This window comes from Saccopteryx leptura, chromosome 1 (assembly GCF_036850995.1).
Source record: "Saccopteryx leptura isolate mSacLep1 chromosome 1, mSacLep1_pri_phased_curated, whole genome shotgun sequence".
Classification (NCBI taxonomy): domain Eukaryota; kingdom Metazoa; phylum Chordata; class Mammalia; order Chiroptera; family Emballonuridae; genus Saccopteryx; species Saccopteryx leptura.
The window spans coordinates 331,750,155-331,773,701 of record NC_089503.1 but is presented as its reverse complement, the minus strand read 5'-3'; the positions used below and the strand labels follow the sequence as shown (position 1 = coordinate 331,773,701).

Here is a 23,547-nt window from a genome sequence, read left to right as displayed (position 1 = left end):
TAATTTCCAATATTTCAAATTACATAAATTGTGTAGGGGGAAGCTCCTCAGGTAAATTAAGGATAGGATTTACTAGCTAAAGATATACTGAACTATTTGTGGCCCCTGAGATCTATGTTAATTCACTCATTGCCATGAGAATTCTTTACTTTGCAAACTTGTTTCATTATAAATAAAAGGTAATAGCAAGTATTCATTGAATATTTGCTATGTCCCATATAATACTCTTAGGGTTTTATCACACATTATTGCATTCAATTGTGACAAGAACCCTATGAGGGACATACTATTTTTATTAGCCCCATTTTATACTTACTGAAATTAAGGCTTAGATAGATTGTCCTAGTTTATATACCTGCTATATTGTGAAGGCAGAATTTTAAAGCTCTGTGACTCCAGCATCAGAGCTATTAACTCTGTAGTGTATCTTACCTTTCCGTATATAGTTGATTGTAAATAGTATATATTATAAACTATTTTCCTGTGAAAAAAGTTTTCAAAAATCTAATCAAGAAGGAATTTTAATATTAATATCAAATTGAATGTTTTAATTTATTGAATTGTATGTTACTGTCCATAATTATATATTATTAAAATAATGAAGACCTGTTAATTTATTAACAGAAAATATTTAGAAACAGCTATAAAGAAAATTCATTAAAATAAAAATGAGAAGTGCATAATTATCTGAATTCTCCTTTACATGAAATTATAGAAATACAATTTCTAAATCTTTGTTTTAATTCAGAAAATTTAAATTACGCAATATAAATAGCAGAAGTAAATCGCATCCCCATGTTCACTCATGCATATAAAACTGCATTACACCTTTAGATTTTTTTTTACAATTAGAATGACCAATTTGGATTTACCATCCAAATCAGAGCACTTCTAAAAGCAAAAAGAAGCAGTGTTAATAAGTAAAATAATTATTCCAGACAAATTAGGCATATGGTCACCCTACTTAGAATACAGTTTCATCAGTTCTTCAGTAACTAAAATCCATTAGTTGAAGTTCAGGACAAATTTTAGGAAGCAGTGTGGTATAGTGGGGAAAAAGACTTGAATTGGTAGACAGGTCCTGGGTTCTTAAGCAGTTTCATTCCTTTTTAATATCCCTGAGTGGCAGTTTCTTATATGTCAAAGGAGAAAAACAAAATATGTACATTCCACCTGTCAGTGACAGGCTACAGATGAAATGAGAACATGAACAGGACTGTTGAGCGTAACCTGAAAATTACCTATACAAATCCAAGTTATCCTATTAAGCTCCACAATTTGACAAATATTCTAATTTCTAAATGACTCAAACTGTACAAAAGTTCCACAATTTTTAAAATATATTTCATAATGTAATTTTATTAGTCTTCTGAAAATATTTCTATATGTAAAATATATAATCTCTCAAAGAGATTTTATCTAAGAATATATATTGGCTAGTTTCATAAAAGTGAGAACATCTTGGTAATTTTTTTTAAAAATGTTTTTTTGACAATAAAAGTGTGTTAACTACCTGGAATCATTGTTTTTAAATGACTGTAAAAAGATGTGTTCATAAAAGCACTATATTAAGGAATAAGACAGGAGCTTTTCATATATTATACTGTACTTGGGAAATAATTTGCTTTTGAAATCTGAGTTATTTTGCAAAATCACAAAGAGAAAAACTTTTACATCAACTGATCACTTCTCTGATAGGTTTCTATAGTTGTTCACAGTTCAAAAATTATACTCGAAAAACATCACAATGGGCTGCCACTCTAGACAGTGTCCAGAAAAACTTGCATGTAAGCGGCTAACCACCCTAATTTGGCTAGGGACTCACTAACACTCTCTTGTAAACACTTGAGTTTTCCCCAATATGGGACTAGAATTTGTTTTCAAACTCTTAACAGAATCACCGAAAGGAAACAGGAGAAATACTATAAAGGCAGCTCTGGATTGATTCCAGGGGCAAGCACTCTCACAGTGATGCCAAGAAATTATGCCAAGGAGGGAAGTGATTCTGCAAATGAACATGGTACCATATTTAAGTATAAGCTGTTTAATTCTTTCATCAATATCACCAAGGTTAAAAAGAAAGTCATCTGATAAACAACTTACTTAGAGTTATAAAAGTGCAGCCATATTCTTTCAGATGAACGATAAGGAGGCCTTTTTACTCGTTTAATCACATCTTCTTTAATGAACTCTTACTATCAATACCTAATTCCACCTATTCTAATACCTCATTAAAGTAGATGACAGTGAGGTAATTTTATTTTATTTTTAAGTATGTTAGTGTATTTTTCAGGTGACAATAATTTTAGTATTTAAATGAGCTTCCAATTCGTGGAGACAAAATAAAAGAATATGAATAATTTTAATAGTACTATATTTAATGAGAAAATTTTGCTCATGTGGAAGAAACTGGAGACCTTTCTTCATGGTAATCTATCTCTTTACTGCAGTTAAAGACTGCTTTTCTTATTAAATTTTATACTCAGAAGCACAGAACTCAAAAAAATTCCTGTTTATTTTGCTTAACAAGTAAATGTAGAAATCATATGAACTAAGTAAGTTACACAAAATGAAACAAGGAATACTGTAATTTTCTTTAAAATCTTTAAACATTAAAACTTTTTTATTATTTCCTAGTCTTTCCTTAAACAAATTTTATGGTGCACTTTTATATGTATTCCTGTTTTACTTCTTATGTTTCCTATTTTTGTTAGTTTTACACTGTATTTTCATGAGTCCACCATCAATTTCAAGTAACTGTCACTACACTCTAGTCAGTAAGAATACTGCCTTTCATTAAATTGATTAGTTAAGTAAGAATATTCCTCTACCTACCCAGTGCAATAGCATTCTGCCTACTAGCAGTGGTAAATCTTCACTTTCTGATTTCCACATAAATGGAACCTGCAGGATTTTCTACTCTGTAAGAAATGCTGCCAGTGACAGAAAGGGGAAGAGGACAGTGCATAGACAGCACTGGCTCCTCCAGGGGGTGTAAGAGAAGGCCGCTAACCTTGCCTGTGAGACCTGAAACTATAACATGTCCTTTATTGCGCACAGAGTTCACTTCACAATGTCAGCTATGGAGACAATTATAACTGAATGCTAGGTCGTAAGTATTTTATACGCTAAAGATCATCCACATGAGGTACTTAAACTCTTCAACCAGGACAGGAAAATATTCTTGCTCAGTTAATCCATTTAAATGGTATGTCCTGTAGAAATATGTATATATGTATATATTTTTTTGTTTGTTTCTGGTGACAGAGACAGTGAGAGGGACAGACAGGAAGAGAGAGAGACGAGATGCATCAAGTCCCTGTTGTGGCACCTTAGTTGTTCATTGATAGTTTTCTCATGTGTGCCTTGATTGGGGGGGGGTGCTACAGCTGAGCAAGTGACCCCTTGCTCAAGCCAGCAACCTTGGGTTCAAGCTAATGACCATGCTAAAGCTGGTAAGCCTACACTCAAGCCCAGTGAGCCTGCACTCATCAGCAACCTCAGGGTTTCGAACCTGGGTCCTCTACATCCCAGTCCGATGCTTTATCTTCTGCACCACCGCCTGGTCAGACTAACATATATTTTATTCAACCCAATTTATCTAAAAAAATTAGTACTGATGTATGTTACATTCTGTTTTTTGTAGTAAGCCTTTGAGATCCAGAGAACAATTTGTACTTACATACAGCATATCTCAATTGTGAAAAGCCACTTTTCAGAACCCAAAGAGCTACTGGCTAACATGTTGAACACTACAGATCTAAATATATTGTTAAGTTATTATTTCTTTAAATACTAGAATAGAAAGAGCATTTTATGGGGAAGTAATGTGATTTATATACCAAATTACTATTTGCAAGTCATTTAAGTTCAGCAATGGAACACTGTTTGCTAGGATTTTCCCTGCTTTGTGAAGGAAACTAGAGCAATAATGTTGTTAAAAGCCCAGGCTCTGGAACCAGAAGGCTCTGAGTTTGAATCTAAGCTAAGACAAATATTACTTACTAAAGTAACTACAAGCAAGCCATTATCCTGGATAGCCCCAATTTTTCATTCTGTAAAATGGAGATAATGATCCCTACCTCATTAAATGAACTAATGTATGTAAAGTACATGCGAGAGTATCTGCACATACTGTTACCCCTCAAAATATACCTATAATAATTATTGTTGGTTACAGTCCTCTCTAAATTATATAATATTAGCAAATATTAAAATTATGCTGCTAGCTAGTGGTAAAAGAAATATCTAAAAGTTACTTTTTGAAGGTATTATGCTTTATAATTTACAAATTAAAATAATATAAGTAGTGTAATCATATAAGAAAAAAATTTTCAGGAGAGCCACAAACAGAAAATTATTTATCAATTCTAAAGATCCATCTGATATAATATTAAATTTAAAAATAATAGTCAATTATTATGACCACATAATGTTATGTAATAAAAATACGGTTTTACAAAATGTAAAGGTTCACTAATTCATAGGATATTATTGTTTCAAAACAAATAGAAAACAAAGCTGATGTATTACGATAACTAAAACTTTACTTTGGCCCATTTCTACAGAAATATAGTCCACTATAATATAACTTATCAGAAAAACACTCATTTTATTATTTAGCCCATAAAAGAAATATGGTTTTGAGTAAAGTGACCTCATAGATTTATCAAGTGAAATGCGATGATTTTGTATCAAAATTTTAGTATTTATAAAAAATATTTCTTAAAGTTTGCAAATGTATTTGAACTTTCCCTGTGAGTGAGTCTTGTTACAGCCCCCATAATCTGCTTTTTTTCCTGCTACTCACAAGTCCAGATGACGACAGATTTCAAAACAGAAGGAATCGGATATCTTTAAATCCTGATCAACGTCACATCTCTCTCCTCTGTTAAATCTCACAGCTCATTGTGCTACTGTTGACTTCTATGTCAAGCATAGGGTAAATTAAATTTTAATAACAAATACCATTGTTGTCAATATTTATAGTACAGACATCACAGTAGGGAATCACTGATAAGTTCAATAATGATTTGGATTAAGATCCACTGAATCAGGCTGCTGGTATAGAGTAGACTCACATGTTCAAATGATTATTATTACTTCAAGACTCTGTTACTGGAAGAGAAAAAAATGCAAAGTAGAATTTTAAGAGCACATATTACTTACGTTCACAAGTGTCCCCTTTTTGCTGGTAGCCTGCTTTGCAGATACATTTTCCAATGGGCACTAACCATTCTCCTTCTGCACTGCAGTGCATCCTGGGGGAGTTTTCCGCCTCTTCCTCCGCACTGCTGACACATGTCCCTCGAACCTCGACTAAAGAGGAGAATTCTGAACCAGTCACTGTATCTGGAAAGATAGCTAAGTTCTCAATAATGGACCAGCACTTCTTGTAGTATACTTTAACAGAAACTAATGCTATGCAAGCCCCTACATCCTGAAAGGCAAGATAGAATCCCTTTTTGGACAAAGGTCCAATCTCTCTCACCTCAGTATTAAGCTTCATCTTTCTTTCACCAAGGTCACCTTGGGTAAAACTTTCATCTGCAGCAATGGTGTCTATTTTTACATAGAGGTTTTCTCTTATATTCCTGCCAGTGTCGTAGTCTGTTTCATAATAGTACAAATTAAAGGTTTCCTTGCAAGTTCCCAGTACTCCAGGAAGACTGTTACAATCCCTCAGGGTGAATTTCAGTTCTACAAAAATCCTTTGTGCGTTGCCTTTCGAAATCCAGTTAGTCCGCAGCCAGTTGTTTTGGTTGGGCTCCATGACCTGGCACACCTGGTACGTTCGTATTGGGGTATAGTTCTCATCCAAACCACTAATTTCTTCCCACTGTAAAATTAAATAAAGGCCATCAGTCACTCAGCAAAAAATAACATTCTGATTTCACGAGTGCATGAGAAGTCTTTTACAGCACAAATGCATGTCTTTGAAAGAGTGTGATTTCTACCCTGACCACTTGAGAATAGAGCATTCCCACTTCAGCCTCATCTTTGTGGTGCAATATCATTTAGACTGCTTGCACTGTTTGTACATACAATAAATATTTCATTTTGTTTAATATCTGTTTGCTAGTGTACTATATTAGTGTTTCTTTTTATAGGTTTGCTTACATCTATATTTTCTATTGAGATTATAATATTTATGGACTAAAGTGTACAACACAATTACTTATATTACAGTTTAATGCATATACATATGAATACATGGCAGAATTTTTTTATAACTCAGTTGACATTTTAAGTGTAAATGTTATGTTTAAACTTAGAAAGTGCCTAAAATCATAGGGAAAGATATGCCAAAAATACCCTGAAATGTAAAAGCATTCCACCACAAATTGATATTCATAATGCAGATTCTTTTACAATCTTTTCAAAATGAGACATACGAGGATAACATTTTACAGAGCTATTTATTTATTGCAATGTTATGAACAATATTGTACATAAATCTATATAACTATATAAAGTGTTTGTATAAAAGTAAGATTTATCTTTCTAAATAAATTGCTTTCAACAGAGAATCAAATGTACGTGGCAAATCAGCACCCTGAATCATATTTCAGTAATAAACTTTCTGACAGGAAAAATACCGGATGTTTCAAAATGCCCATTCATATGTTAATACAAAGCATGCTATAGCAAACTTGTATAATATATATTCACAAAAAATAAAATAAAATAATTAAGTTTAACAGAATTAGCAACATTTTAAAGATAATTAAACCATTACAATATTACCTATATCACTATTAGAAATTAAAGTCAATTCACCTGAAAGAGCCCAAAAAGTCTAAAATAACAGTTGTTTATGTCCTTCTTACCATCATTACAAAATTACTTACTTTATATTTATGCTGCCTTATTAATAAAATTGTCACCTACTTTTATTCATTTCCCCAATATGAAATGCCAAATATAAAAATATGTTAATACTAAAGTCCAAATTCATATAGTATGCAATATTTAAAATACCGTTTAAAGAAAAGCAGATATGAACATAAACTAATAAGCATGTGCTAATAAGTTTTATCTGTAAAACTTGATTGAGAATCAATTTATTTAAATGCTCTATAAAGTAGTCATATCTACTTTAAGAAAACTAACAAAACTGAAAAATTAGCAATTTAGAAATTTCTTACGTGATGTTCCATAACTGCTACCATTTTATTATACAAATCATCAAAGATCCCCAACTACAGCAAAAAACACATTATCATGTGAAGATTTTATTTAACACAACTTGAGTTTTTGATTAATGGTATATTTTCCCTTTGTTTTCATTAGCTGCTTATAATCTGTTTGAATAGCAATTAGAGAAATATACCCAAATTTCTCCATTTAGACACTTAGATTTTAGTCTCTAAATTAGATTGAAATTAGTAAAAGAAATAAAATGAGTAATAGTATCTACTTAAAAATCAAAAGCTCCAAAGATAAAATATACTATTTTTAATAATTTCCCAGTTTGATGAAACCAAGACTAATTACTATAAAGGAATATATCTCAAGAATTCCTTTTTCTAACTTTAAGAACAGTTACATTACTATTGTATGTTCTATCTATGAAAAGTCCATTTTACTAACCTATGAATCCAAGTTGATTTTAATTTTTACTTAAAAATTATTCCTGAGGGGAAAATTTCAAGACAACTATGTATAAATAACAAATAGACTACAAGAATGCATTTAACACAAGTCTTGTTTTATTACCTTACTGTCTAAGAGACTGCAATGATTTCTACATATGACAGCACTGGGAAAGAAGTCTTAATTCAGATACTGTGCTTTTATGGTTTGCTTATAAAAATATTTTCTAGAAACTTGTCTCTTAAAAACAATTTATTTCCAGTTAGATATTAAATCACATGTAAGCCAATCCATTTCATATATAGAAAATATTATTAATCATCATCTTCTAATATTATCTGTTGATTTCTTTAGATATGTAGCATTAACTGCTACTAAGATACTGGACTGACAAAACATCCTTTTGAGTCCAAGACAACATAGACAGTCATAATTTATCAATTTCATGAAGTACATGGATGAAATACTACAATCATATATCAGTTTACTTCTCCTCAGAGATAAAAACCACCCTCTATCTCTATTTGTTTTAGTTGATGGATGGTAGAAAATAGGCTACATCTGTCTTTGGCAAGAAAGGTGTTTCATTTTTTTAAACTTATTAGAGGGAGCGAGAAACACTGATTTCTTGTTCTACTCATTTATGCGTTCGTTGGTTTGTTCTTGAGTGTGCCCTCATAGGGGATCAAACCCGCATCCTTAGCATATTAGGACTACACTCTAACTGGTTGAGCTACCCTACCAGGGCCTTTTTTAAAAAAATTTTTTTTATCATGAATATCTTCCTGTAAGGTATAATACTTTATTCATGAAAAACTTCCTCTTGCAAGAAAGGTATTGCATGCCTACCTTAGACATCCTATACATTTTATAATTAATCTGTAGGATGTGTTACTTTTCATAACTTATACTGACCTATACAGTAAAGTACAATATAATCTTATGTAATCTCTCAAATATTAACTGAATGAAAATCTGAGTATTTAAAACAGATTTTCATCCTTCACATTTTGCATTCTTAAACCAACTTCTACTTCATGACACTGACTTTATGCTGTTCTTATACTCAAAAATGCCTTTCGGACTTTCGTTCTTCTCTTTGCAAAATTTGTTACACTTTTTATATCCTCACTTATACTTCATGTTCTTTGATTCCAGATTTCTTACTGTGCCAAAAATTAACTCAAGTACATTTTCCTTTCTCAGAGCCTTCTTCCTTAAGGGATAAAGTATGTGTCCTCTCTCACCATTACAAATCTGAGGACAAAGACATTTTAAGTAATATATCTTTCCTGATATATGAAACATTATAATGGTCAGAAACTGGGGGTAGGAGGTTACTTGTATTTGCGTAGGTTTTTATTTGACTGCTTTCACTTATATTTATTGTAACAAATGTTTACTATAATATGTGCATGCGCTGCCTTCACTTCTGATTAATAACAGCAGATAACACATGATATAAATTTGGAAAATTCAAATAATATTTATAGCAAATTGTATGCTACAATAAAATATTGACTTTTTTTACATTTTTAGTATGTTGTAAAATATATTTTGAATCATGCTAAAACTGTTTTTAAAAGAGGAAAGCAGATTACATGCTGTTTTAAAGAACTACATACAACCTACCTGGTGATTACACTAAGGAAGTATAAAGCAAGTAGACAGATTTAAGTGAGTTTGTCAAGGACTGTTCCCTGTAATTATCATCTATAGCTGGAACCTGAGGTATGATTCCACCCACATTAAGAACTCAAAGGATTATGGTTATAAAGTGTTTTAAAATCCATGTCCCGAAGCACTAAGTATACCTCCTTCTCTACTTAAAGAATTCAATGTCTCATGACAAACACAACAAAATATTGAATAAGATATTTGAAATTAAAACTTTTTAAATATAAAGAATGTGAGTAACTATGGAGAGAGGAAAAATTTTGTCTTACTTGAAAAAATAAAGGGTGATATTTTATGAGGAGAAGCTCTTACCCCATTTGGTGGTGAGGAAATCCATTCCAATTCTGTTTGTTGTGCTTTAGAATCCAGCAGTAACACTGCAAACAAAAAAAAGTTTTATTTTCAACTATTACATTAAAAATGTAAACCCATTTGTAAAAGTTACTAATGTAAATCTAATCTTACATAATTATCACTTTATGACAACATATATAAATAGTCATGTATATCAATGAATGGTGAAATGAATACCTACCTATATAATAATACTACTCTATGGAAGAAAATATAGTAAAATTCCATCTTATATTTGGAATATGTAATTAAAATAAATTTGAAAACTCTAAACTATGTAACCTAAATGTGAGGATAAAAATTGCTGTGATAATTATTTCTCTGGTCTTTGTACATTTTAAAGTTTGTAAATCATTAGGTTCTCCAAATTTTGTCAAATATGTTAACATGGACACAATAAAGAGTATTTCTACATAATTCTTAAGGTCATCATTAATTTATAATATTCTACCATAAGTACAATATTTCCCAGCACCTTTTGAGAATTGGGGTTTATTTTTTAAAACTTTTCACACAGTGTGTTCTCTGAATCCAAAGTGATTAAAACCTGTATTAAGCAAACTTATCCTGAGGAAAACAAACTAGTATCTGCAAGGAATGTTTCTGAATTAGTCAAACATTTGTTTTCAATATTTCTATTTTTTTTAATTTCTAAAAATGTCAAAGCATTAGCTAATTCTCAAAATGATATATTTAAACTCTAACTTGACAATTTTCTGACTTGTCTTTTTAAAACAGTTCTATTCCACTTTTATGCTATCAAAAATCATAATACAACTAATTTAAATGTATGTAAATGTAATGAACATATTCAAATGCCATATATCATACTTCAAACTTGATATACTGTATTGCTTTTTAAGACAATCGCCCTCCTAAAGCATTCACTGGTTTGTTACTTAAGTTTTCTCTTATTTTTTAACTCTATAGCTTTTGAACAAATGTATTAATTTGTCCAGAAATAACAGGGAATATACTTTTGAGTATGTAAATATGGCTAACATCAACGTCAGCAAAATGTTAAAATTTGGACGTTAAAAAAATACATGCTTATATAAACTTTTAAATAATCACTAGAGGAAAAAAATGTCTTTTAAAAGAAATGAAAATTTGTTATGCTTAAAAAACAGAACAATGATTATGTGTTCAACTCCTTCACGCTAGTCAAGGTCATTCCCTGTAACTCAAAAAAGTATATATGATACTGAGACACTTTTGCACTTAAGACTGTAGGGGAGACCATAACAACACAAAGTTTGAGCACAGTTTGATTTTCTTTCAAAAGAGGAGGGGGAAAACACTTTTAAAATACAGACTGTATTTGCACTTGGAACATGATAAATCATTGGACTAGTGAGTTTACATTAAGTAATTTTTAAAGTTTATATTGTTTTTGTTCTCAATAGAAACGAAGCACAAGGAAACAACGTGGGTGCCAGGTACTCTCCTTTTGAAATAATTTATTTTTTTCCTGTGTCTTTTGGAATGACAAGAGAGAAGTGTATTTTAAACCCAGGCGACCTTCTTGGGTCGTTTTTGACAGTGAAATAAGCACTGCGGACTGTTTATTGTCAATCTATTACACCTCATCACTGCCTAGGGTGGCAGCAGGGACCAAGGCGGGATGATGATAGCCAACAAGTTGGGAAATAAGCAAATAAAAACAAAAAAGGAAACGGCCCTCGAGCGTTTAATCAAAAGCATCTCTAAAAGTGATCAGTTGGTCTTGCTCCCTGCAGTCCGCTCTCTGGATACACAAGAGCGCGCTTTTGCCCTCCGGCTCAGAGCACCAGGACTTGTACTCCCTTCAAGCCCGCGGAGGGGCAGCCGGGAGGTCGGCCAGGATCCGGGGCGCCCACACTGGGCGTAGGGTGGGCGCTCACTGGCGGAGCCAGCGAAGGGCCGCGCGGGCAGCGGCGAGCAGCGCGGCCGGGGCGGGGCCGCCGGCGGGGCGGGGCGGGGGCTGCCAGACCGGCGCTGCAGCCGCGCCGAGCATCCATTACGCCTCCACCAGACCTGGGCACTCCAGGGAGCCAGTGGCGCCCTCGCTCCAGAAGGAGACGGGAGGAGGAGAGAGGCTTTCGGGAAGCGTCCCCTGTGAGGGAGCGGCGGCGGCAGCTTTTACGGAGAGGAAAACCAGCAGCTGCACTTCACCTCCAAGCGTCAGACACTGATTTAGACTCGCGCTCGATAAACTGCACGGAGAAAGTGGAGAATACAGGGGAGGTCCCTCATCTTTTTCCAATCATCAGTCCACTCCGGTGGCCAGGCACTGCTCCAAGCGGTTCCCAGCGCCCGCCAGAAAGTGCCCCGGGCCGGCCTCGGGGCTTGCTCGTTTCCAGAACCGCAGCTCCTAATCGCCTCTGCGCTGGGAGCGCCGCCACCGAGAAGCCAGGCGCATTCGCCACCCCGCCCACCTTTTCAATATCTCACTCAAGCGTTTAAAGAATTAAGCCTCCTAGATCAGAATCCTCTCCACGTACCCTGCGCCCGGGAGAGAAAGGCGAGCGAGCGAGCGAGCCTGACTGCGGGAACCTCTCCCCCTAGTGATGCAGTTATTTATAGCTCAACCTAACGCCTGGGTCCGCCCGACCTAGCGCGCCCGGCTTCGCCGACGCGGCGCAAACTTTTCCGCAGCTCCCGCTATTCCGAAGGAATCGAGACAAGGTTCCAGGAGCGAATATTCCTAATCGCTAATATCATGCGAGTAAATACGTGGGGTTGGGTGTGTGTTTCCAGCAGGCGTCGGTTCATCTGCAAACGCGTAACCGGCAGTTTGGAGTCACGGTTTTCTCTGAAAATTTTTCTGATGGGATCAGAATCAAAACAGGATGCAGATGTATAAACTGGGGTCAGAAGGTCAGGCTGGATCAAGAAGCAGAACACAGTTGGGTTGGGAGTGGTTTGAGGGGTGCATGAAAAGAATGAGGTGGGGGCGAACCAGCACTAAGTTTTCAGGGATAGCTGGAGTACCAATATGTGCCCCCCCCCATCACCACTATAAGCTAAATCTGATATCATATTCCTCCATCCTCCACACTTGAGGAGCAAGTAATGATTAGTATTCTACTTTAAAATATCAGAAAATCAATCTTAGACTTACAACCTAGAAGACACGGGGTGGTGTGGGGGCTAAATTGTGACACTGCTCGGAGCAAGACAATTCCATTGACAGTATTTATTTTTCCCCAGCTCCAGCTACAGGCACCGAAAGGTATTTTACCTTCAGTCAGTGGTTCAAAGGAGAAGAAAAAATATTAATAACAACCATATAAAAGCGATCTGGCTGCCCAAATGAAATGAAACCTGCTCTCTTCATCCACAGCTAGCCCTCGGGATCCAGGTCTTTGGCAGGGTTTAACCGCCCGAACTGAACTGCCGAACTTGGGGCAGATGTTTGGTGACTTCCAGTGGCCTAGGCGGCAGCACGTTATCAACAACACGCCTCAACCTGCCCCCAGCCTCCCTAGCCCGGCCGATCCGTCTGGTCTCCGGCCGCCCCGGCCGCCGGCACCTGAGAGCAGCGCGCGTAGAACGGAGACGTACCCCGCCGCGGAGCGCGCACCCCTGGTCGGTTTCACCTCCGCGGCGTTATTGTTCCGCTCCGGCGGCCGAGCGCCAACCGCAGGCCCGCGCCTCCTCCTCCGACGCAGTGAGCACTTCATTAGTAACCCGAGCGTTCAAAGCTTACTCAAGTCACGGTTCCTCTTGGAAGGCTCCGGACTTACCCGCTCGCCGGCGGGTTGGCCGAGATACTGGAGACTACACTCTCCAGTCTCCGATCAACTCCAGCCGCAGCTTAACCCACCGCAGGCGAACAGAGTAGAGGAAGGTGAGAGGGCTAAAGGAGGAGATCTGACCCGCCCCAGCTCCTAAAGAAAGAGCACGCCGGCCGTACCACCCACCCACATTATCCCATCGCCCTCTGTCGCTGCTCACGCCCTCCAGACTGCCCGCGCCAAAAATCCCGCTCCCGTCTGGCCGAAGAGCCCCGGGCTTGGGGCTGCCAGGAGGCTGGGAGCAGCCCGGCTACCCTCCTGCCCGCCCGCCAGCCAGCCAAAGGCAGCAGGAGCGGTGAGGGGGCGGGGAGCCAGCGGGGGAGGGTCGCCCGAAGCCGGAGGCGCGGCTGGCAGCCCCGAAGACAAGCCGGCTCACGCAGGTAGACAACTAAATAAATAAGTCCGAACAAACTTTGCTTTTCCATCACCTTACCTTCCTTTGCAGCCTGCGCTTCCCCAGTGTGTGCAAAACGGAGCAGCCAGATGTAGCATAAAATAATCCATGAAGGGTGCCGAGTTTGAAAAACCATGGTGCATGAGCAGGTTTTATTTTAGGTTTCAGTTGAGTCCTGGCTTTTAAAATGCTGTTTGCTCCGAAGTGGGCTCTTTTTCTATTGCTCTCCTCGCATCGATTTCCCTTCTCTATCTCCGGGCGACGACTCCACGCTTCGCTTTTTAAGAAATTCCCCCCCTCCTGTCCGATAGCACCGCGTTCGCTGCCTGCAAGTCTCCGACTGCAGACCCGCCGCTTGCTCCACACTCCAATAATATCAATTAAGGGGGAGGAGGCGGGGCTCCTAGCGGTGAGCCTCCGCCACTCAAGCTGAGTGGCAGGCGCAGCCGGCCCGCCAGGCAGCGATTCCCAGGGCTGAGGGGCGGGTCTTCACGAAACCACCGCCCCGGCCACGGGGGCGGTGTTCGGGGAGCGGGCCAATCATCGGCGAGCGGAGTCAGGTTGCGGGTCCAGGATTCCCTCTCGGTTCCGGGCTTCGGGCACCCGGCTCCCGCTAGATGCTCCGAGAGGGAGGACGTGCACAGCAGCCGAAGTGCATTCTGCCGTGAGGTCTCTGCTTTTAGCAACGGCAGCTTTCGTGGAGTAGAATCAATCCAAGAAGAACGCTCCCAATTTATAGCCCCCTATATAGCGTTACTACTCTACATTTTGTAGAAACAAGAGGTGATACAAGCGGTGTCTCAGCTGCCAAGCACGGAGCTGGGACAGTGAAATGAGCTGTGCGTATAAGTGAAGTGTCTTTTACTTTCTTAGTTACAACCTCCGCGGGTCGGATAAACTGTTCTGTTCCTTTCGTGAAGGGTTTCCACTTCTCTTTTTTGTTACTTCAACTGCAGTCAATTCTAGGCACCACCCGGTACAGTCCCCGGAAGAATAAAAGTAACCACATGTACTATATTCAAACACTGTTTCCAAGAGTTTGTAAAAGGCTCTGGCAAAAGAAACAGGAAAGGGGAGTGGAGAAAGGAAGTCTTTTGTTTTATGGGTCCCCATCACCCCGCCCCATCTTTTCACAATAGTTTGTTGGATGAAGCAGGACATTAAGATAAAATCTTCTGATGTTTCCATATTATCTTTTTACGTGTTTAGCATTTTCCAAGGTTTTTCTTGGATTTCCCCATTTTAATCGTTTTCACGTCACGGCATGAAGTACATTTAATTGTAAAGAATGCTACTAATTATATTCATAAAGTAAAACGTCTTTCGCAAATATCAACTACTACTTTCCTATAATTATTCAATAATTATCTCTCAAAGGGAAACTGAGAGTAAAAAGTGTAACCAACACCTCCAGTTGAGTTAATCCAACTAAAAGGTCTAAGGGCCACTGTGTAAAGAGAAATACGTTTACCGTTAGGCAGTTTTGTTTTGCACTCTTCACAATTCAAGAGGTGAGTAATATAATAGTAATAATAATAATAAGTTTGAAACATTAATTGCCAAATCGTCTATTTTAAAGGTCACGCAAAGTAACTGGATCACATGTTTAACATGAGCTTTAATTTCTTCTCATCTTTACCGCTTAAAAGAAAATCTGTCAGTCATGATTAATCTTTATGATAGGTACAAAGTTTGATCTTGCCTAAAACTCCAAACTTTCCTTGTCTCTCTGTTGGGAAATATAAAGTAAATTGAATTATTTCTGATATTTTTAGCAAAGACTTCCTAGAGATGACAGATCCTAGATTTTTAAATTTTACTGTAGAGTAAGTTATCTCCTGTAGTTTTTACTTAACTACTGCAATTACAAAGAAAGAAATAAAAATTCCATTTCCTTAGCCTCTAACCTCTCTTTGGTTCCGTAGGGTTTTTGGTTTTTTTTCCTTAAATGTTACTTGTTCCTAGCCATTACACCAATTAAATATTTAGAAATTATATCTAAAAGCATCCTAATTTTTTTAAAGGATGTTAAAGAAAAGATAAACTGCTTAGTAGATTAACTTTGAAAAGAGACCCCCCCCCCCAAAGAGTACACTTGTTACAGAGAAAATCAAGCAGTATTTACACAGATACTTTAATACTAAAAATGTAAGATAAAACATTAGAAATAAAAGCATAAATACCCACACATAGGGTATAAAACTATTAATCTCAGAACCACAAACTAACAAATATTAAACCACTTCTAATAGTTAAAATAATTTTCCAGGATTTCAACACTTTCCCCAGGGTCTCATCCCCACTTCTTAGAATGACGCCAAGATAGCCTTTAAAGTTTAAAATATTCCTTTCATCTATTGAATGACTAGTACTCAGTGATGTGAATACAAATACCTTTCCATTTAACCAGGAAACCAAAGAAGTAATATCCTTCACTCTGATGAGCGTAGGTGGTGTAGGGAGACCCCTTATTGTGTTCCCTCTCTCTGTCAGACAGAGGGGTATGTGCAGCCTAGCTTTTATTTTTAGAGACAAGAGGCTTCACATCATATGCACATGTGCCAGACTTCTGACAGTTTTCTCTGTAGAGTTGCACAATGATACTCCTAAGTTTACCAAGCTTTTCTTCTTTTTTCTTTTTCCTCCTCTTCCTCCTCCTCCTCCTCCTCCTCCTCCTCTTCTTCTTCTTCTTCTTCTTCTTCTTCTTCTTCTTCTTCTTCTTCTTCTTCTTCTTCTTCTTCCTTCTTCTTCTCCTTCTCCTTCTCCTTCTCCTTCTCCTCCTCCTCCTCCTCCTCCTCCTCCTTCCTCCTCCTCCTCCTCCTCTTCTTCTTTCTCCTCTTCTTCTCCTTCTCCTCCTCCTCCTCCTCCTCCTCCTCTTCTTCTTTCTCCTCTTCTTCTTCTCCTCCTCCTCCTCCTCCTCTTTCTTCTTCTTCTTTCTGTATCTAGGCATATTAATAAAGACATCATGGCAATAAATAAAAGTGAATGCTTTAAGAAAAAAAGTTCATTATGCAATATTATACAGCATGCATTTTAGTATATATATTGGCATTACACTGTATTTGATTGGCAGCAGAACATATAAACCTATTTGTCGTTAAAATAAAAAATTTAGTTTATAAAAACATATTTTAAGATAACATGTAATAGTTAATTACTTTATATAATTTTAAAGTGGTTTGTTTTAGCTTTATATTTATGATTTTTGCATATTATCTCTACAGCAAATCATAAAAAAGTACTATAAATGTACATGTGTATATAAAATAAGTTAGAACAAGAAGCTATTTTCCTGAGCCATATTAAGTGGTATATATAGCCAACATACGTGAGCTAAAGCAGAGATTGTGAAAACTATTGCTTAATTTTATGTATTCATTGTACAATGTGATTGGTAGAATAGCCTACATATATTCAGCTAACTTTAAATGGGAAAAAGGAGACTAAAACCTTAATATTTACATTTATGTCCTTTCTTTGAAATATCTATCATAAATATATAGAAGATGAAAAATGACTATTTTCAGATTCAAAGATAATATACCCAGTTTTTATGTACTCTGTTATTTTTATCTAGCTGTTTACTAATAATCTCACTTAACTATACATATATGAAAATAAATGTACAAATTCAAGACAAATACCAAATGAGGGTACAGAAGTTATTTTCTTTTAATTTTCTTCAGTACTAACAGTTACCTCACTCCTTATCTCTGGGAGACAATTTATGATTTTAAGAGAGAAATAGTTACTTAGAAATAGATAATGAAGACTTTGGGAAATCAGTTCAATGAATTTCCAAATAAAAGATTGTGTTGTGTGTGCATGCGTGTGCACGCATGCCTGAGTGGAAGGTGTGATGAAGGAGCTTTCAGAGGGGAGAGGAACAAACTGAGACTTTAGAATGTTGCATATATAGGGTGCCAAAGTAGGTAGGTACAGCAGCAAAAGTGAAATCTAAGGGCTGTTTCTGAACCTACAGCTTTTGCATTTCCTGTCTAAATGCATTCACGGCTGGTAAATGTGAAAATGGAAGTTCATCACAGAAAAGAGGGCCATTTAGACTGAATTAGAGAAGGTACTATGCAGAAGAAACTGATTATAAACAGAAAAGAAATGCTCTGTCTCAGTTAATAGATATTATAGAAAATTGAGTTCTCTCTGATTTCAGTCAAAATGTAAACAATCTTTCTACTGTGCAGAAAAATCTCTTACATATTTACATTGGCATGATTTATGTAGTCCATAAAATATTTATTTGCAGTCCAATGTAAAACATGTACATAAGCTAAGCTCACTTTTTAAAAGTAATAATTTAATTTATTCTTCTAAGCTTAGATTTAGCTGGTCATAGAGGAAGGCAGAGGTCAGAAATTAAATCGTCAGACTATATTTTGTGCTTTATAAAAGTTCATTTACATTTGTGAGGTCAGATAAATTATAATGTTCAGAAGAGTGCAATTATAATTTTTAACTGCAATTCTGAGTTAACTTAATACAGCTTAACAAAAATACAGTTTATATCCAAATTATAAGAGGCCAGTTGAATATTGCCAACCTATCAATCTGAAATTTTCTAATCTCTTAAGATATTCAAAAGTGTAAGTAAAATAAGATTTATTATTTGACTAACATTCAAAAAACTCCTAATATAGCAGAAAAATGTTGCACATTATATTCAAAATCACTCAGCACATGCTCACTACTCTCTAGAATTTTTTTAAATTTGATTTTTCTTGGGTTCTTTATTTCCATGCTTTTATCTTGCAAACCATGTTTTTCATCTTGAGATGTTTTAGCTCTTCAAACCCAGTTTTAGGTGTCAAGACCTGTAATAATTGAATCACCACCAGGGGGCACCACACTCTCTGGATGTCTTGACCAATCAAGTCTAAACTAAATAAGAATGAGGTAATTATGAAATTATATGCATGTATAATTATGTATTAATATCTATACAGCTTTATACATATATATATATCATTGATACTTTTATTCTCTCTGTACCTATGTTAGCCTGCTAAATACCTTCAAAAAAATGTGCAAAATGTTCTATAGTCTATTTCCATCTACAGAGGCCAAGAGGACTAAAGAGACTCCACAGGCACCATAGGAGGAGAAAAACGCTCTCTAATTTTTAAAAACAAAATACCTGAAGAACTCAGATAGATCTTAGCTACACTCTTCCTTATTTTCCACCCACTTAACTCCCAAAGTTTTTTTGCCCTAGAAACAGTACCTGCGTGGGATTGATTGTTCTCTCGGACTTGACAGTTACAAACTTTAAAGGACCTTGTGAAGTTGCTAGAACTCTCTAGTTGAGAAGCATTTCAGAGACCACTTGGCATAGCAGTGTTCTGCCATGGCTAATACTTAAAATAACAGTGTATCAAAATTGTCCTGACTACTCTCAAGGAAGTCTAAGAAAAGGTCTAAACGATATTAATTTCTATGTCGAAGTAATTTAGAAACAGAGTTTCTGTGTTATGGGGAAAACAGTTCATGACTAGTGTCCTCTAGCTGTAAAAGTATAAAGTTGTGGGTACTCTCTCCCCTGACTAAGGGTGGGATGCCATATGCTGCCAATGGTGGTGCCTAATACCCCTTGACTGGGCCGAGAGTTGGTCTCTATGGAGGAATTAGGAAAATTTGTATGAAACAAAGACTCTCCTGGTAGGAGAGATGTCACAAGTCTCCAAACCATTCCCATTTGAGAATCAACCGTATTAGAAACTGAACTATTAGGATGGCTCTGACTGAGAAGAAAATGAGGCCAAGCACCTCAAGAGGTATTCATTGTGAGGGAAAGAGAATTCTGTGTTTTAAAATTTCTGGTTGGAGACATATGCCTGAGGCTCAAAGTGCCGCCAAACCCAGCAACCCAGGTGTGGTGTTTCTACTAATTAAATAAAAATTAAAGCCTGACCAGGTGGTGGTGCAGTGGATAAAGCCTCAGACATTGTCCACTGCGAGGACCCAGGTTCGAGACCCCGAGGTTGCCAACTTGAGCGCGGTTCATCTAGTTTGAGCAAAGCTCACCAGCTTGGACCCAAGGTCGCTGACTAGAGCAAGGGGTTACTCGGTCTACTGAAGGCCCACGGTCAAGGCACAGATGAGAAGGCAATCAATGAACAACTAAGGTGCCGCAACGAAGAATTGATGCTTTTCATCTCTCTGTCCTTCCTGTCTGTCTCTCTATTGCTCTCTCTGACTGTCTCAGTCAAAAAATGTGGGTGGAGCGCAGAGTGCATTCCTAGCAGCTGCGGCTGATGCAATGCTGTGAGAATACTCCAGCTCCCAGAAGCCTCCTGGGCACACCCAGGAAGGAACCTCGCCCACTATAAGGAAGTGACTTAGAGCCAACCACGCAGCTCCCTGATCTTTTCAGCCATTGGCTATGAAGGACATGCTGTAACACCCTATTGGCTGAACCCATGTATATAAGCTAGCTTACTTCCTGAATAAAGTGGATCTACATCACTGATTCTGGTCCACGGAGTCGGGTCTTTGTGTCTCTGTCGTCCTCACCCCCGGCAGGACTTGTCCACAATTGGTGCCTAAAGTTGGGCAGGGACCTAACCGGCATCCAAGGGACGGGTGAGTGACCCTCTGCAATGGGAAACCTTCTCCCCCACTCTAGAGCCCCGCAGGCTCGAGCCCTGCACGCCCTATTGCAGAGTAGGCGAGTTAAAGTTAGTGAAAAGGATCTCTGTACTTACTGGGAGATCCTCTCTGGTTTCAATGTCTGGATTAGGGATGTGCCTCTCTGAGACCTGGATACTTGAGCCTGAGCTGGCACGTTCGTTCAGCTGAGGTACATGGGGGACAAACCTTCCCTCTTGGCCTCACTCCTGCCTTATTGGCAATACACACCTGCCTGACCAGTGCCCCTGCTGGGGACCCTCCGCCGGTCCCTAAGGTCCTACAGGCTACTCCTCTTTCAGAGGAACCCCTACCTCCCTATTCGCCTCCCCCTGTTGAGGAAGAAAAGGGTTGGGCCACTGAGGTTGATGGACTTGCAGCCGAGCGTGTGGAAACGAAACTAGATACATTAGAAACTGCGCCATCAGCTCTGCCGCTGGAAAAAGCGGAAGTCGCTACTTCTGCATTCCCTGCCAGGGCTCAGTGCCCCACCCCAGCCTCTCAGACGCCATTTTCTGCCCCAGCTTTAACTCTAACATGTGTTCCTGCTGCAGACCCATGGGCCAGCCTATACGCCCCCATGTGTCTTTTTTCTATCTGTGTGTCTTGTCTATTTTTCTGTATCTCTCGCTCTCTCTCTCCTCTGCCCCTCTCTCTGAAATGACACTGGAGGGACCCAGCACAGCATAGTAGTGGGGATCACACCCTCTTCTAATGCAGGGGAGAGGTTATGCTTGTGTTTTTCAGCCAATTTGGATCCCAGGAACCCCCCAACCTGCTTGACAGGGTTTCTTGGGCACCCATTAAGTGGTTTAGTCTTCAACCATCCAAAGCCCCAGCCCAGGCCTCCTCCACGCTGACTACGCCTGACGGGAAGAGGTCTTCAGTGCTCCAGAGGAAGATTTCGCAGCCGGCATGCACGCCCTATCACCTGGGGGGATGTGGAAGCTTTGGCGGGGCAGGCCCAGAGAATTAACGCTGATGGTCCCCAGGCCCTGGTGCTCTGTTCTTGCTTATGTGTGCTATAGTGACCACTGACTCCCAGACGCAGGCGGCAGCAGCTCGGGGCTTGAGCCCGGCAGCGTGAGCTGGTGTTTTCAGTTCATCTTTGGAGGATGAGGAGAATTGTGCCGGAGTTGTGATTCACAGACACCGAGTGGCTGCTGAAATGGCAGGGAGTGCCTGCTAAGCCGCTGGTGGGTTCGCTGACATTTTGGGACATAGGGGTGGATGCCATCATGCTCTCCAGAGCAGAGATGAAAATGCTGACTGTCATTGCCACATGCTCCTCTTTGGGACAGTGTAAGACCTGCCAGGACAGCAGGAATGAGGGGGGTGGTTGATGCCTCATGTATTGATACATGGACTGATTTCCTGGACTATGACCGGAGTGAGCACTGGCTCCTTTGTTGGATGGACTTACAGATTTTGGACAATGTGAAATACCCTGATGGGGGTGGGGGTGGGGGCGTCTTTTCTGGAGGCCCTTCCCCTGCTCCAGGAAGCTTTCCCTATGGCTAGAAAGAATGCCAAGGATGTTTTGTGCTTTTGGCAAAGTGCTCAGAGACTGGTGAAATGTACCTTTGTAATTGTTGAAATTGTATGATTTGTCATGTTATAATTTGTGTAATGTGCCTTGCAACCATTGCAGTATGCAGCCCACGACAAGCCATCTGTTTCGTGTTTGGACGCTGGGACCTTTGTGGGAAGGGGGCATGCATGGACCTATGTCCATTTTATACAATCAAAGTGGAACTGTGTTTAACAGCACCTAGAAGGTCTCTGTAACACAATGGGAGGGAAATGACATCCCGACCCCTAGGAGGAATCCCCTGTTTAAGACCCCCGTTCTATTTCCTAACTAGTCAAACATTACAGAAGCTTGCCTCATTGTTTAATATAGCTGATCTATTAGCATATAGTATAATAAGTATTACAGTTGTTTTAGTTCTACTAGGGTTCCGTTGCATAATGCGTAGCGTTCAGAAGCTACAACAGCAAGCTGTCATTCATCAAGTCCAATTGGCCTTAATTAAAAGAGAAGGGGGAGATGTGGGTGGAGCACAGAGCGCATTCCTAGCAGCTGTGGCTGATGCAGTGCTGTGAGAATACTCCAGCTCCCAGAACCCTCCTCAGCACACCCAGGAAGGGATCTCACCCACTATAAGGAAGTGACTTAGCACCAACCATGCAGCTCCCTGATCTTTTCAGCCATTGGCTATGAAGGACATGCTGTAACACCCTATAGGCTGAACCCATGTATATAAGCTAGCTTATTTCCTGGATAAAGTGGATCTGTGTTACTGAACCTGGTCCCTGGAGTTGGGTCTTTGCGTTTCCGTTGTCGTCACTTCTGGCAGGACTTTTCCACAAAAAAAGATAATGATAATTAAAAGAGCTATATACTACTGTAACTAAAATAGGAGTGACACTACAGCTGGGGAGGGATCTATTGAACAAGGCAACACTGGATCAATTCTGTGCAAAGCCAGTTTTTAAAGTTATACAGAATGAGTGATGAAAATCAAGCTATTAGTGGACTGAACTACTTATTGTTAGAAGAAATCCGATTTCTTTGTGTGCTCCTAGAATTCTTAGACAATTAGAGAAGAGAAAGCCTCAAGATAGAGGTGCTAGATTTCCACTTAAGTTGGATAAGCCAACTTAAAAGAAATAAGTGACTATATTTTTTCTTGATGATGTGGATCAAATTAATTAGATTCACAATCTAAATAGCAGTGTATTCCTGAAAGAAAATAATGATAGAAGCCTTAGTTAAAAAAAAGGATTTTCTACATTTGTTACCAAAGTGACTTAAAATTTTAAGTGCATGTACTAATTTGTGGGTTTGTTCCCAAATTGTTTCTTAGCCACTTGCTATGAACAATGTCTAGCCAATTAGAACTTATAATTTGAATCATTTCTGTACTCCACTAACAATAAAAAAGAAAAATAAGCTTAAAAGAAGATTTTTAATTATTTATTAAATATTTACAAAGGCCTATGCAGACAAAACATATTCCAATACTCTAGAGACCTAATACCCATCAGGATTTCTTTGTAACACATGTCCCCTTTTAGAAAAGCAGAAAAAAATCATATGTT

The 23,547-nt window shown here is 38.4% G+C and overlaps 1 protein-coding gene across 6 annotated transcripts in view; it reads right to left on the bottom strand.

Annotated features, from left to right (window-relative positions):
- The window catches only part of EPHA7 (EPH receptor A7), a 166,607-nt gene extending 152,462 nt beyond the window's left edge, over positions 1 to 14,145 (bottom strand). For all 6 annotated transcript variants that reach the window (XM_066358858.1, XM_066358860.1, XM_066358859.1 and 3 more), the window contains exons 1-3: positions 13,840 to 14,145; positions 9,586 to 9,650; positions 5,170 to 5,839 (exon numbers count right to left, since the gene is read on the bottom strand). In XM_066358858.1, the coding sequence (XP_066214955.1) occupies positions 5,170 to 5,839; positions 9,586 to 9,650; positions 13,840 to 13,936 (832 nt within the window). In that variant the 5' untranslated portion in view covers positions 13,937 to 14,145. The remainder of the gene's footprint in view (positions 1 to 5,169; positions 5,840 to 9,585; positions 9,651 to 13,839) is intronic.
- Positions 14,146 to 23,547: the final 9,402 nt, after the last annotated feature.